The sequence below is a fragment of the Schistocerca cancellata genome, chromosome 1 (assembly GCF_023864275.1).
Source record: "Schistocerca cancellata isolate TAMUIC-IGC-003103 chromosome 1, iqSchCanc2.1, whole genome shotgun sequence".
NCBI lineage: Eukaryota > Metazoa > Arthropoda > Insecta > Orthoptera > Acrididae > Schistocerca > Schistocerca cancellata.
Window position 1 is genome coordinate 1,017,671,408 of NC_064626.1, and position 17,449 is coordinate 1,017,688,856.

General features: G+C 45.1%; 1 protein-coding gene across 1 annotated transcript in view; it reads right to left on the reverse strand.

Annotated features, from left to right (window-relative positions):
* LOC126121826 (uncharacterized) overlaps window positions 1-17,449 on the reverse strand; it is a 120,082-nt gene that overhangs the window by 16,348 nt on the left and 86,285 nt on the right. The window contains exon 7 of the mRNA XM_049915086.1: window positions 13,135-13,284. Coding sequence (XP_049771043.1) covers window positions 13,135-13,284 — 150 coding nt within the window. The remainder of the gene's footprint in view (window positions 1-13,134; window positions 13,285-17,449) is intronic.

Here is a 17,449-nt window from a genome sequence, read left to right on the forward strand (position 1 = left end):
ACACCTCCCTGCAGAGTCAAGGATTTTTCACCCTGCTCTCATACAATGTTCTGTCTCCCACCCAGCAAGAAGAAGTTCATTATTTGGTACCAGCAGAGCTGCCTGCTCATAGCACTCCAAACTGACCTACAGTAAAATACATTAAACTCAGAGCTGTTACTCAAGTTACAATTGGCCAGTTGAATTAATATCAGAGTGTTACATAAACAATTTACAAGATTATTACTAGAGCAAATTTACTAGATACATTGCAGCAGTTGTTTTACTGCATCACTGGGCATCTACTGAAACCCAATTGAGCAAATGATGGAAATAGAAGCAACATATACATCTATACTGCAAACCACTGTGAAGTATGCTGAAAATGATACTTTCCATTGTAACACTTATTTATTTGGCCTTTTTCAAATTTCATTCCATTATGGAGAACATATCTTTTCTTCAGAATTCCTAAGGGAGTGATACATAAGGAATTTTAGTCAGTTCCAGGATTCATTGCTTGAAGTTGGCTTTTGAAATTTACTAAGCAGGCTTTCACAGGATAGTTTGCAGTATATTCCAGCATTTTCCAGGGCAGTTTGTTTGGGAATCTCTATGATGCTCCCACATGGGCCAAACAAACCTGTGATTGTTTGTGCTGTCCTATTCCCAGTAGTACTATTGGTATGGGCCTCACACAATGTAAACAATCTCCCTTGTAGACAGATATTAGATTTCCATAGTATTCTACCAATTAACCAAGGTCTGCCATTTGCTTTACCTACAACTGTGTCTATGTGATTTTTTTATCTATTATCTCTACACACAACAATGTAGCAAAAGACAGGTTGCAACCTACTGTAAAGAACACAAGTCAAGTTACAGACAGGCACTATTAAAAGACACTTTTAATTGTGCCTGTCTGCAAACTGTTGAGTCTTCTCTACAATAAGTAGCAATCGGTCTTTTCCTACATTGTTGATGTTCCTATCTGAAGTTTCTATTGTTTAATTGTTACAGGTAGGTACTTGTAAGAGTTAAATGATTACAACTGTGACATATATACTGTAGTCATAGGATACTAAGTTAATTTGTTTTATAATGTGTGTAATTTCTGAAGATTTAAATAAAATTGCCAATCTGAAACCTTATTAGTTCGGTTCGGTTCGGTTGTTTGAAGGAGGAGACCAAACAGTGAGGTCATCGGTCTCATCGAATTAGAGAAGGAAGTTGGCTGTGCCCTTTGAAAGGAACCATCCCGGCATTTGCCTGGAGCGATTTAGGGAAATAACGGAAAACCTAAATCAGGATGGTGGGACGCGGGATTGAACTGTCGTCCTCCTGAATGCGAGTCCAGTGTGCTAGCCACTGCGCCACCTCGCTCGGTCCTTATTAGTATCTGACTGAATGTTTATGTAGCTTTTTTCACACAGTGCATCATTACAGATAACTGTATTGTGGCGGCAGCACCGTCCAACGCACGAAGGGCTGAACTACGGCACTGCCGACACAAGTAGGAGCAGCTGTACCGTTACGCCGAATTTCGGCAATGGTGCGTGGCACACCGGACCACACGGGAACAAAAGCAGGTGGACAGTGCGAGCTAGTTGACGCGACGCGACACACATCTCTCAGTTCTCCCGCCGCAGACCACGTGCGTCGAGTCAATGTGACTCCGCCATAGCTGCGTACGCATGGTCGTAAACGCAGTCGCCGTCCCGCAGTGTGCACCATACTGTTAAAGTGTCTTTCACTCATTCGCAAACGTTACGGCACCTCCGCAGGGTGTATACGTGGACAAGGAAAAAATATTCCCGGAGTTCCCGCTTAAAAATTCACTTTCTCCCGGATGAAAACATACTTTTTCCGTGTTATTAAGTGACAGTATATATTCCCTCGGAACTGTAAAACTTATCAATCCTTTGAATGGTTATGTTTTTATACACGGCGTAGAATTTCCCGGCACTTTAGAAAACGAAACTCAGGGAAGAAAACCCCTTTTGGAAAGATTTTTGTTGTGCAGTAACATGTACGCATATTTCGTATTATGAAAGTATAAATTCGAATTCCACCGAACACCACATGTTACTTTCCGAACCATGTAATCGAGATTGCGATGCGCTTTTGTAAGCCACTCGTAGCTCATGTCACGTGATCCCGCCAGCCGATGACAGCGGATATTTAGACCGCAGGACACGTGATGTAGTCAGCTAATAGAAACATCACTGTTAAGTAGCGCGGATACACATACAGGAAAAGTTAATGTTTTAAATTAATGTACATAGTGTTGCTACAAGAAAAGCAAAGCTTTCACATATAATGTTGATATTTTTTGCACTTGTTACACTTTAAGGTATATCACACAAATGTGCCATTAAAAATTTTAGACTAGTCCAGTGACCTGTCCTCAAAGTTTTCCACAAATAAATTAGCTACCACAGAGGAGAGACAGCTTCCCGTAGCACTACATCAATTTGCTCATAATGACGATATGAATGTCTGATCTCCTGGGCTGGAAATACTGCTAAATGGCTCGTCATCAAACACTCTGTGATTTAAATATAATAGAGGGAAACATTCCACGTGGGAAAAATATATTTAAAAAGAAAGATGATGAGACTTACCCAACAAAAGCGCTGGCAGGTCGATAGACACACAAATAAACACAAACATACACACAAAACTCTAGCTTTCGCAACCAACGGTTGCCTCGTCTTTCCTGACGAGGCAACCGTTGGTTGCGAAAGCTAGAGTTTTGTGTGTATGTTTGTGTTTATTTGTGTGTCTATCGACCTGCCAGCGCTTTTGTTGGGTAAGTCTCATCATCTTTCTTTTTAAATATACTCTGTGATTTAAGAAATTCATCGTACATTCTCACACGTAGTTCAACTTGCAAAAAAAGAAATTTACTTTGAAAGTAACGCTTTTCAAACGACCATTCGCAATATTTTCCTGCGACCTGTTAGAAATAGGTTCGTTTCAGTAGTCATCAGTGAGCAACAGATAACTGGCATCACAGCACTTTGGCAGCTGCTACGACGCAGGAAGCCTGTATGTTCGTACATGTAAAAGATTAAAAGATCTTACATTATGTCATAAAAGAAAAAAAAAACGTCAGAGGATACTCCAAGAGCATCGGAATTTCATGAAACATACTAAAATGGGACATTTAAAGTGCATACTTAAAGAGCACATTCGTATATCTAGATTCCCAATGAAGTAGGCCTCGACCTGATATTAAGCTTTTCAGTGTGGGTTTCGGGATGTAAATTTTCTTCGAGTACCAGTACTTTATTAACTAATTTTTGATTCTTTATTGGGACATAACGCCATACGTGCTAGAAGATGAAAATGTGCACCTGAAATGCAGCGAACAGTTGAAATTTTCCAATAGTGAGGAATCAAACATTTCGTTTTGAATATATTGACTGCCTCAGTGTAAAAAGTTGATAAAAGTCAAATTTCTGCTGCAAACCGACAAAACTAACTTCATTGCTCTACAAGGCGATTAATGCATGACTGTCAGAAAAGTGGAAATAAAATAAAATATGGAACTAATAACGTGTATTAGCCTTCTGTAATTACATGACTGTATTTTAATTCACTTGATAGCTTCTGGCCACAGAAATCCATTTTGTTTTCATTTGACATGAGAGCAGTAAATGAAGAGGAAACAGCAAAATCACTAAAAGTAAACACGGGTCCTGTGGAGACTACACACTTGCCCAATGTAACTCAGACTACTCTGCGCATCAGCCTCGGATCTACAATATTTCCGAACTGGGGCAATACTAAGATAGTAGTGCCCCACGCCCCTGCCCCTCGAGCATTTGAGATACGACGTCAAAAATTTAAATATGTTCATTTTGTAGCACACATCTTTCTGAAGAGTCTGATACATAAAACATATATATTTGAGGAAACGTAAGACATGTTATTTGGTCTTAAGTGTGCCAGAGTGCAGTGCCACCCCTCTACATGCAGCATTCTTCTATCGCACGTCACTGTATTTCGCTCCGTGGAATTGAATCGTGTATATTTTGTACTGGATGCCATCAAACTATATTAAGGACAGTGGGAATTGAAATGTCCTGTGGGACTTCTCCTGCTCCCAGTCGCACGGTTTGACATCCTGCCCCTCATATTGATACTAGATGGGATTATTTGTAACCGGGAGAACAAGAACTCTTCAGAAAATTTGCACTCTTTATTGCCTGTTAGCTAATGACTTTCTGTTTTGGGTGATATAAAATTAAATATAGGATACATAAATCAGTAAAGACAACAGACAAGCAAGACAGTACACATTTCTTCAATCCTTAGCTCCTAGCATTGTTTGCTCCCTAATCTTGCTACAGCTTTACATGGCGTGCTTTCCTTTATGCGAAAGAATCTGTTACCTCATCAAAGTTCGTCAAACGTTTGGCTTCATGAAAAATCGAAATATCGTTGTCTAATACTGCGTAAGCTGTTAATACAAATAGTACCAAAGACTGGTGTGGTTTCTCGGTCTGATTACGTCTATTTTGTCATTGTTTGGTAGATAAAACAAAATAGGCCTTTCTAACACTGCAGAAATTGTAACACATACCAAATAAACGAGACTGTTTTGGCACAAATGGTCATTCTTATAACACGACAGAATATAACTCACCAAGACCAACATACAATGCCTATTAGGCCTACTACAAGCAAATAGCTTAATGTTAGGCAATAGTTTCACATTTCATTCATACGCTCCAGTTTCTCGAGCATGAGATCGAAAAGTAGTAGAACAAGTTTTTATATAAATTTGGAATCGTCATGTTCTTCCCTAATTGGTGTGATGTCCCCATTTCTTCTCCTTCCTCGTTCTAACAAACAGTCTCGTCATGACTAATTCTGGAACTATTCCTGTCTTTGTCAAGATTTATTTGCCGGTTAACTTCACTAACCCTGCCAGAATCACCGGTTTAGTTAGCCCTGATTATTCTCCGGTTAGGCGTTGTTATGTTCATACAAACCACTTTCCGCGCTACTTCCAGAATAGAAGTTAAGCGGCTGCTAGACGGGGACTGTACAACTGGCCCTTACTAATGTATCGGTCTGGCCAAAAATTTTCTGACAAAATTTCATTTTCTTGGATACACTGAGAAGACAATAAGTAATCTATCTTGCCCATTATTCCTGTCAGTCATTTATTTCCTCTCTGGTAGTCTGAATCTATGGATTTCAATAGTAATTATAACAACGCTGATCATTCGCAAATCCAGTCAACCACATAATCAGACTGTGGTTCGGCTTTACTCCACTCAGCTCGCATAACCCGTCCCCTTTTGCCTGCAGGTAAGTTTATTTCTAGTTGCGGCGAGGATTCAACCTGACAGACATCACCTACACTATGCACGCATTCAAAAATTAACTTATGAATCATTCAGAAATCAATTTACAGAGTGTGTTAAAAAACCAACAAGGATGCGTTTCAAACTCGTATGAGTAATAGATAGTCCAACGTGCGCTGGATGCTAGGAGCTTTGTGAAACAAGGTTTTTTTATTCTCAAGAATATGAATTTGCCCCCCCCCCCCCCCCCCCACCCACCCAATTGTCATCCGGGTCAGATAAATCGGTTTGCCCTCCCTCCATGCTACGCATGCGTGGATCTGGCAGCTTGGGCGCGACAGTAAAATTTTTCCCGGTAGCATCTAGCTGCTTGCTGAGACTGCTTACACAGCCAACAGCCACATTTCTGTAGCCAGAAGGGGAAGAAGGTACAACTCATATGTCACTCAACTGCGCATGCGCATGAGCCCGCTGGTAACTGCTATAAAGAATCTAATTTAAACAGTTGTGACATCACACTCATCTGAGGCATTTTGTTGTTATGAAGCATTGCGTAGTCTTCCTAAAGCCTTTGACACATTTTGCCATTGGAAAACGCTTGTATGAGCACTGTGTTTTATTGGTGTATATGGCACATTTCCTTTGCAATTTATGTTTTATTTTCATATTTTTTTCTCGTTCACGTTTTATTGTTGTAGTATTATTCTGCAGTAGCGGGATACAGTAATATCCTTTGCTAGAATATCGATTCTTACCCGTCAAGATTACAAAAATTTAACTCAAAACTAAAACAACGAAAAATTCCCAGAATTCTAAAAAATTCCCGGGTTTTTCCCGGTTTTCTCCTGGATGAAAAAATTCCCGGATTTTTCCCAGATCTCCCGGTTGTCCCGGGTCGTATACACCCTGCTCTGGTCGCGCCAGGAGCAGAACATTCAGTGACGCGGCCTTTTGTCTCGCTCGGTCCATACAGTCGCACCACAGCTCATCACTGGAGTGTATACCCTCTGGGATCGGTGATCGAGCCGTGCCACCAGTGCAACGCTCCTGTATGGATGGACATTAGCGATGAATGGTATTTGTCATTTATTGTAACGCCAGGAAGAATAAATGTGTCCTGTCCCAAAACTGCTTTAGTCGTTTTTTGTCACCAAGCCTCTCCCTTGAGCATAGTGCGTGGGCGCAGCGATAGCGCCGGTTCACTGCACATGAGTGAGTGTAAGCGGAGATACCACACATTCCCGCTTCACTGGTGACCCCGACGTGATCTGAGGCGAAAAAACACAAACGTGGTGAGGAACGTTCGTCGGTACGAGAGACGTGGAACCACGAGTAGGCTTGCGCGTATATGCCCGCGCCGAACAGTGCTCTGTAGTAAAATTTTTTTTAAACTAACTCTTTTTTTTGTATTGTTTTTGTGCGCGTATGTTTTGATCGCGGACTGCTTAGTGTTATTCTTTTTTCGTGTGTTTCCCTTGTCGTGTTATTTTCACTGTGTACTTTCCTCTAGTACGAGGATTCGACTCTGAACTAAGATGCAGACATTAGAGGAGTTGCAAAAGACTGTTGAAGAACTGCTCGCACGCAACACGAGGCTAGAGAGTGAGCTACAAGCACGGACTACACGCGCGGACGCCGTGCAGCCACAAACAACTCAGGACAATGTTGGCGCACAAATCCCCGCCACACCGACGCCTCCTACGACCGCTGGAACGCTGACAAGCGCTGGACGGGCATTGATCAGGCTGCCTCCCTTTTGGCCACACGACCCTGTAATGTGGTTCAGCCAATGGAGGTGGTATTTATGAGCAACCACGTGACCTGCGACCTGGCGAAATTTGGGCACGTAGTGAGCCAGCTGGACCAGAACTAAGCGGCCTAAGTGCGGGATATAATCACCGCCCCGCCGATGCAGTCAAGCTACAAACTGCTCAAGGAAGAGCTGATCTGGTGGATTTCGTCATCCGAGGAACAACGAGCGCACCAACTGCTGCGGCAAGAGGAATGCGGCGATCGGAGGCCCTCGCAGTCCGATATGGTGCCAGATTCGCTGTTACGCACTATCTGGGTGCGCAACCTCCCAGCTCAGGTGCAGGCAGTGATAGCCGCACAGACGGAGATGCAGCTGGACGCTGTCGCTAGCTTGGCCGACAGGGTGCATGACGCTCTGACAACGGCGCCTAGCACCGCGGCTGCGGCGTCTTACGACTCCGTCCCCCCACCTCCGTGGCGGCACGTGCCTCCCGCACCCGCATAGGATGCAGACCTGCACCATCTAGTGCAAAACTTGACTGCACAGGTAGCAGCTCTTTTGACGCCAAGTTGACCGGTTGGCGCACTCACAGCAAGAGGGCAGCACGCGCCACAGCGGCAGCAGACCGGGCGACAGACGGCGCGGCTTGCGCAGCTGGCAACAGCTGCACCAACAGTACCCTGCAGACGTCAGAGCACGCACAAAGCAGCTACTGCTGGTACCACGCCTGCTTCGGCAATGAAGCAACCAGGTGCCGCACTCCTTGCTCACACCCAAACGCCAGCTGCGACCAGACCTAGGCGCATTCGGCTGCAGTGTGATTTCGAAGCGTCTGTTTGTTGTGGAACGGGGGGCAGGCATGAGGTAACTCGTCGACATGGGTTCGGACCTCTCGATATTCCCCCGTTCTATGTTACAAGACCACAGGGGACACGAGGCACTCTGCCTTACAGAGGCGAACAATTTCGCTATTAAAACTTACGGCACACACAGCTGCAATATAGTTCTAGGTCTGCGTCGTACGTTCTCGTGGACTTTTACTGTGGCCGATGTCAATGAGCCGATCCTGGGCGCAGACTTTCTTGGCCAGTACGGGCTGCTAACTGACATCGCAAACGGCCAGCTCATCGACGTGACAACAAATTTAAAGATAGCGGGACAGTGCTGGCAGGCTGCATACTACAGTGTTAAACCCATGAAGTGCCCTGGACCATACGATGACATCCTTGAACAATTCCCCGACCTCACCCGCCCAGCCGGTGCACCGAGAGACATCAAACATTTGACATTTCATCACATAATAACCACACCCGGACCCCCAACATCGTGTCGCCCATGTCGACTCACGCCTGACAGACTTGCAGCAGCAAAGGCAGAGTTTGAGGCCATGCTGCGGCAAGGCATTGTGCGACTATCAAGCAGCCCATGGTCATCGGCGTTGCATTTAGTGCCCAAAAAATACAATTCATGGTGCCCGTGTGGGGACTATCGCGCCTTTAATTCATGAACGGTGCCGGACCAATACCCAGTCCCACACCTTCAAGACTTCAGCTACGCCTTGGCGGGCTGCGCGGTGTTCAGCAAGATAGATTGCGCAAAGGCGTACACCCAAATTCTGTGCCGGACCGATACCCAGTCCCACACCTTCAAGACTTCAGCTACGCCTTGGCGGGCTGCGCGGTGTTCAGCAAGATAGATTGCGCAAAGGCGTACACCCAAATTCCGGTGGCGCCCGAAGACATTGAAAAAACAGCCATTTGGGCTTTTCGAAAGCCTGTTTATGACTTTCGGTCTTCGGAATGCTGCCCAGACTTGGCAGTGGTTCCTGGACGGCGTCTTGTGAGGCTTGCCATTTTGTTTCGGGTACCTCGACGACATCCTGGTGTATTCCAAGTCGCCCGGATTCCAACGCTGCCACTTAACAACCATCTTTCAGCGCCCGAGTGAAGCCGACATCGTTATTAACCCCACTAAATGCGAGTTCGGTGTGACGGAAATCGAGTTCCTTGGCCATTTAATTACGCCCACCGGATCGACACCACTACCGGAGAAAGTGAAAGCAATACTGAACATGCCGTGTCCGCAGACGCACAAAGAATTACGACGTTACCTCGGCATGTTGAACTTTTATCGTCGACACCTGCCCAACGCCACAGCCGTGCAAGAGCCGCTGACTAAGGCGTTACATGGTCCTACCTCAAAAGGAAAGAGCCTCGTGAATTGGACAGACGCAATGGAGCAGAGCTTCACGGACTAAAAAAGGAATCTTGTGGAAGCGACGCTGCTCGCGCACCCGGTACATGACGCTGACTTAGCTGTAGTCGTGGACGCCAGCCAGGCCGCCATCAGTGCGGCGTTACAACAGCACGTCGGCAGGAGTTGGCAGCCTCTTGGTTTTTTTCTCTAAAAAGCTTTCCGATACGCAACGTGCTTGGAGCGTTTATGACCGAGAGTTGCTTGCGGTGTACGCGGCGGTGAAATACTTCCGACCGTCCATAGAAGCCCGACAATTTGTCATTTTCACCGACCACAAACCCATTACCCACACGTTCGAGAACAACCACACTAAGTGTTCACCGCGCCAACTCCAGCAGTTGGAGTACCTGTCGCAATTCACGACAGACATCCGACACATTTCGGGGATAGAAAATATCGTCGCCGACTGTTTGTCCCGAGCGTGTGCCGTTATTTTACCCCCTGTGAACTTTGAGGACGTGGCCCAAGTACAGGAGAGTGATGAAGAACTGCACCGCTTCCGTCACGACACTTCCAGCGGCCTTCAACTAGAGCTGGTGCCTGTCCCCGGTTCCGCACAGATGATTTGGTGTGACATCTCTACCGGCATGCACCGACTGTTCCTCCCAGAGAAATTCCGGCGCAGTGCCTTCAACCGTGCCCACGGACTGTCACACCCCGGCACCAACACCACTGCGACACTCGTGGCCGCGCGTTTCGTCTGGCACGGGCTTCGGAAGGACAGTCGCGAATGGGCGCGCACTTGCACCGCATGTCAGCGCACCAAAGTCGGGAGGCACACCCACACACCCGTGGGCACCTTCCTGGACGCGACACGCCGATTTGCGCACGTTCATGTGGACCTCGTCAGCCTGTTTCCTCTCTCACAAGGCAAGCGGTACCTCCTAACTATGGTGGACTGCTTCACTCGCTGGCCGGAAGCAACGCCCGTCGCGGACATCACAGCCGAGACCGTCGCCACCGCATTCGTCGACACCTGGGTGACACACGTGACAACTGACCGCGGCCGCCTGTCTGACTGCGCGTTGTTTATGCACGTCGCCAGACTGTGTGGCACCCGGTTACATAGGACAACCAGCTACCATCCGACATCGAATGGCATGGTCGAATGGTTCCACAGGACTCTGAAAGCCGCTCTAACCTGCCACAACACCTCATGGCCAGAGGCGCTCCCACTGGTGCTGCTCGGCCTACGAGTAACGCCGAAGGAGGAGATCGGCGCGTCACCTGCCGACCTCGTTTACGGGCAATCTCTGACAATCCCGGGCGATTTTGTCGAAGATGTAAGACTCCCACATGACACTGTGGCACCCACTGTGGCAGAACGTCTGTGCACACACATGGCCGGCCTCCAAGTGTACGCACCGACACGGCACAGCACCAGGAAGATATTCGTCCATGCCGACCTGTAGCACTGCACGCACGTCATGTTGCGTACCGACGCAGTACAGCCACCTCTCCGACCGCCCTACAGTGGACCGCACCATGTGATCGCCCGAGGAGACAAAACGCTGGTCATCGAGTGCAACGGGAAGCTGTCGACTGTGTCTGTCGACCGCGTCAAACCAGCCTACGTCTTGCCCGCTCCATCAGCCACGCATTTCTTCGACCCGGCAGAACATCTGATCACGGACGACACTCCCTCTGCCAGCGGTCAGACGGAACCCACACCCATAGTTGCCGGTGACGCACAGCTGCAGCCTGCTGTCCTCGCACCGCCATGTGCGCCTCCCACCGCCACGCCCAGGCAGCTGGCACGGCCACCTGGACCGCACCCACCACAGGCGCACCGGTCGCCCCCACCACAACTGCCAGCGGACTACGTCATGCGCACCAGCCACCACGTCCGATTCAAACGGCCGTGCTGCATCGCAAGCATGCCATGACACCCAAACCGGCAATCACGTGCCCGAGCCGCCCAACGCCATCAGAATCCGGCGCCCATGAGCCGCCGTCCGCTGTAGAAATCCGGCCTCCAGCTGCAAGTGCCTTCGGCTGGTAACTCCAGTCAAGCCCCGGACACCGTCTCCTGCATTTGTCACAGCTCCTGGACCCGCGTGAGCATCGCTTTGCCTCCGCCGCGTCGGGCGTTGAGGCCAGATCGGCATCCGCGCCAGTGTACCGCATTCGCTTCGCCGTCGAGCTCCGGACATCGCGCTCCACACCGCCCGGCTTGTCCGTAGCAGCTCCCGGACCTGCGTTCAAGTTCAGACAGTACCGCACTCGCGCAAGTGCCTTCGAGAGGTCACCACCAATGACCTGCAATGCGTGCCTTCATGCGCATTACTACGGACAGTTGCAGCCAGTGCCTGTTGCCGCTGTCATTAGCCGACAGCGCAAGGACACGCCTGCGAACGCTCACCGGTCCGGTGCGCTGACGTCACGGGCCGCCACCCTTCCAACACCGACCGACCCCCACCAATGCTGCCGCACTGCCATCACGCAGTGCGCGAACTTTAAACACACGCGCGCCACCGAACGATCACTGCGTTTTCGCAGCTACGGAGCTCCGCTCTCCAAGGGGGGATCTGTGTGGCAGCAGCACCGTCCAACGCATGAAGGGCTGAACTATGGCACTGCCGACACAAGTAGGGGCAGCTGTACTGTTACACCGAATTTCGGCAACGGTGCGTGACACACCGGACCACACGGGGACAAAAGCAGGCGGACAGTGCGAGCTAGTCCACGCGACGCGACACACGTCTCTCAGTTCTCCTGCCATGGACCACGTGCCTCAAGTCAATGTGACTCCGCTGTAAATGCATATGCGGGGTCATAAACGCAGTCGCCGTCCTGCACTGTGCACCATACTGTTCAAGTGTCTTTCGCTCCTTCACAGACATTACGGCGCCTCCGGTCGCGCCAGGAGCAGAACATTCAGTGACGCGGCCTTTTGTCTCGCTCTGTCCATGCAGTCGCACCACGGCTCATCACTGGAGTGTATACCCTCCGGGATCGGTGATCGAGCCGTGCCGCCAGTGCAACGCACCTGTATGGACGGACATTAGCGACGAATGGTATTTGTCATTTATTGTAACACCAGGAAGAATAAATGTGTCCTGTCCCAAAACTGCTTTAGTCATTTTTTGTCACCAAGCCTCTCCCTTGAGCATAGTGCGTGGGCGCGGCGATAAAGCCGGTTCACTGCACATGAGTGAGTGTAAGCGGAGATACCACACATTCCCGCTTCAGTATCATCTGCAGAAGGTCTGAGGTTACTATTAATATTGTGTGTAAGGTCATAAATATCTGGCATCAAAGATCTCAACACACTTCCCTCAGGTGCATCTCAAGTTACTTTTACATCTGTTGATAACTCCCAATCCATGGTAAAATGCCACATCCTCCCAATTGATAAATTTTCAATCCAGTCACAAAGTCTGCTTGGTATCTCATATAATCACACTGAGGCAAATGCTTTTTGGAAGTCTGGCTTAACATGATTGACATGTTTGGAATTCATACTGATTTACATGGAGGAGGCCATTCTGTTCAAGATACCTACCCAATTACACTTGCGATCAGAATATGTTGTAAGATTCTGCAACAAATTGATATCAAGGATATTGGACATTAGTTAATACCTCTAAAAGTGTGAGCATGGAAACCATTAGGAAGGCAGAAAATAGATACACTTAGGAAGGACTGGAATGTAGGCATTGCAGAGTACCTGCCAGAAAGATAATTGACTGAAAATACTTGCCTGATGAATTTATGGAACAAGTACCAAAAATAATTTATAAATAAGTCTGAGGCATTTGCTAAACTATCCATATAATTATTCCCTTTTATGATAAGAAATTCAACATAACATAATATACTTACTTATGATAGTTTGTACCACCTTCTTCATTAAAATGATCATAACCATTTACAGGTTTGCGACAAATGTAGCACATTAGAGCCCCACAGGTGCATGTCATTTTATTGCAACCATCAATTTTGATAAATTTTTTTCCACATCTCCAACATGTTCTGTAAAAGAATATTTTGACAACAAATGAAAAGTCCAGAATGGAATAACAACAAAACGGAAAGGATAGGTTGACAGTCACCACATATGGCAGGTGTTGAGTCACAGACAGTTACAATGAAAAAAGTGGACATGTGTGTGTGAGTTGTGCTTGTGTGAATGTGTGTGTTTCTTCTTCTGAGAACTGTCTGGATGCTGAATATTTCCTAGCATTCTTTTTCATTGTTCCTGAATGCTACCTGACACCTCCTCTTGTGGTGAGTCTTTCCATGTTGTTGTTTTAAAAACAAATATATTTTGATTTCTGAGGACTCAAATTTTGCCTCTGTATGAGTACTAGTTCTTGTCAATAATGATACCTGTGTTCAGGAGATAGCAGAGCATTAAACATAAACAAACATAAAATATATTAGTCAGTAAAATATATAAAAACACATCATGAATTGCGCTAGATGGAAGTTACCAAGTAACTTGACGACCTAAAACAGCAATGAAACGTGATGTGGAGTTAAAACATCAGATATGAGGGTAGAAGAAAACATGTTGCAGGCGTTCAAATATCATGAAGTACAAACATAATAAGATACTAAGTCTTTAATTGATCAATTCCTAAAACTGCAATTGTGAAAAAAGTAGGCGCTCCTTAATGGCGTACAGTGCTTGATCGAAGTAATATCTATTATGTACAAAGAGATAAGCATCTTTCAAGAAGAAATCTTTGCAGATTTGCTGTTTTGTACAGAATTGTCAAAAATCTACACAACTTGTAAATAAAATATACAATTTTTAAGTCTAAGTTTATGAGTTATATGTTCCAAAAAATTGTAATTTGAATACTCCATGATAGTTTAATGAAATATTCAAAATAAGCCCCAGCTCATTGTCAAGGATTTTGCTAAAATTTTGCATAATCAGTCTGGAATATGAATGAAAAAAAAAATTAGGTCAGTATCTTTCTTGACTGTATGTAGTGCCAACCCACTGACACACTCACATTAAGGGAGTCATCAGACCTATTAAAGTGAATGTTTAAAGAAATGACTCCTGTATGCAAAATCAACAAAACTGCTGTGATAGATAAACAGTTTTCTTGCAAGTGAGGACTAAAAATGGAGAATACATCTAGCAGCACTTAGAACATCCAGGGTCACTGTCTTGTACCCTGGACTCTAAGATTACCAAATCAAATTGTTTGTCACTTTCTACTTTTTCCATCATTCCTTAGTCGTTTCTCTATTCTTTGAGATGTAGTCCATCTAAGCAATCAAATGAAAGATTGTTTGTTCTGTGGCATGACTTTTTGGAGTACAAGTCTTGTAAGATTAAGTTACTATTCGGTTCTACTATGTTTTGTGATCTCATTACTGGATATGTGTTGTCCTGGAGTTGTACTTTGTTGGCCTGCATACACCAGGATGTCCAATTTTAACACATTTCAATTGAACACTTCACTTTTACTGTATTTTGGTTTGTATGTTTACAGTATACCATGTTGCCAACTGTTACTGTGTGTTTTTCAGTAATCTTTTGTTTGTGTTGTGGTGTCCGTGCACTATATGATCAAACATATCTGGACATCCTTGTGTTATGCAGGACTGACCACTAGAAGTCACAACAGGTGGACCTGCAAGTATAAAAAGAGGTTGGGATTGTTGTGTTGTCAGCAGAGAACCAGTAACAGCAGAATGGGTCAATCTGGAGAGTCAGTGACTCCGAATGTGGACTAGACAATGGTTGACTGAGCAACAAATTCATTTGGAACATTTCCACCCTTCTAAAGCTGTCTAAGTAGACTGTTTGTGATGTGTTTGTGGACTGCAAATACAAAGGAACATATTTAAACCAAAACCAGGCAGACCTCATGTACAGGCAGACAGGTACTGTCAACCGCTAAGGAGTGTAGTTGTAAAAATTTGCATGAAATCAGCAGAAGGGATCACTCTGAAGTTCCAATGTGCAATAGCAATCCAGGTAGCACACTGACTACGTTTAGAAGTTAGAAAGAATGGAGTATAATGGTTGAGCAGCTCATCATAAGCCACACATTTATTAAGTCAAAGCAAAGTGACACTTGAGATGAGATAAAGAGTGATGCCACTTGACAGTGGATAACACGAATTTGGTGTGATGAATCACACTATAACCTTTGCCACTGTGATGGATACATTTAAGTTTGGTGACTGCCTGGAAAACATTATTTGCTTTCACATGTACTGCTAACAGCATAGTGTGGTAAGGTTGTGACCCTTCTTTTACAGCACTGTCTATTGCATACAGTAGGAAAAAATTTGGAGACAATGATTGTTTGTATCAGTATGACAATGCACTGTGTCATAAAACAGCATCTGTGAGGTAATGGTTAGTAACAAAAGTCCTGAACTGAAACCAATGGATCTCCTTTGGGGGTGAGTTAGAATGCCAGCTTTGCTCCAGACTCCAACTTTCAACACCACTAACTTCTCTCATTTCTGCTCTCAAAGAAGCATGGGCTGCCATTCCTCCATAGACATTCAAATACCTCATTGCATGTGTTTTCAGCAGAGATCAAGCTATATAAAAGTGAAGGATGGGCACACCCCAAATTAATGCCAACTAATAGGTGTCCAGACATTTTGATCAGATAATGTATGTAGTTTGATATCAGGTATGTATGACCTCTGAACTCCATCCAAACAGGCCTTGGACAGGGGGCCAACAGCCCATAGGTATCACTGGATGGGGATATGGAGAGGTATGTCGTTATGTGGTCAGCACACTGCTCTCCCAGCCATTGTGAGGTTTATCAGACTGGAGTCGCTACTTCTCAGTCGAGCAGCTCCTCAATTTGTCTCACAAGGACTGAATGCAACCCGCTTGGTGACAGTGCTCGGCAATCCAGATGGTCACTTATCCAAGTGTTAGCCAAGCTGACAGACCTTTACTTTGGCGATATGATGAGAAATTACACTACCACCGCAGCAACGCCGTTGCCATCAGTTATGTATGTGCATGTGTTATTGTGTGCAGTTGGGCTGACTCTGGGGAATAGGGGAATTTTCAGTGTAGAGGATGCAAATACTGTCAAGTGTTTGTGGTGGAAGATAACTTTTTATTTAGCCTGGTCATGTTCTACACCTCTGTTTGTTATTGTGTATCATTTCCTTTTGTTGCTCATGTCATGAATGTTCCTGTTCTTTGCATCTGTCTGTACTGAAGTGCTGTACTGGTCCTCAGGAAATGAGAAAAAAATTAATGGTTGACATGAAATATTGAAGTAATAAAATGAATTGTTATTCAGTGTACAAAAGGTTACGTAAAAATATTAATTATCTCATTGTGATGTAAATAAAAAGCAGTATTGATATTTCATGATAATCTATGTTTAGTATGAAAGACACTGAGAACAATGAAATTAACAGAAATAGCTTTTCATAATTATTTACTCTGATCTGAATCTTCCCATGAGAAAGATGCGGATAGAAACGTACATATCTTGTAACATATTTCTGGTAAATATATGTGGTTACTGATAAGCAAATGACTTATTTCAGTAACGTTACCATTCCTACGTGTATGAAAAATTAATGGTACATTTTTCAGAGATAATAACGTGCAGTAAAGCACGAATTGTAATTAGTATTGTTGGCTGACATTGGCAAGACAGCAGATTCTTTTTCAAATTACCCCAATATTATGTGGTGTAAAGCAAAAAGGAGATGGGTTACAATTAATTTCTCAAACAACAGAATAAAGTCAAGTAATTTCATTCATTTTGCAAAGAGTGGTATCAATATCAAGACAGATTCTTGTAACTGTCACGTCACGTCTATCTTTTGTTCAAGTGATGAGAATTTCACAACTAAAAAAGAGCTCAGCTTTGAATTAATAATAAGTGTACCATACAAAAGGTGTTTCTCCATGTGAACCTACGAAAGTATAAATTATTAATCATGTGAAAAAAAAACATTCCCATTACAATCCTGAGATATTTCTAAAAGTATAATCTAAGGTGCTTCACAGCAAGTTGTTCCTAAATTATTTTACATTTATCCAGATAGTCCAAAGTGATTTATCTATCAAGCACTAGAATATAGAAAGCCTTCACAATCTTACGATTTATTATTACCAACACACACACACACACACACACACACACACACACACACACACATCATGTGTATTTTATTG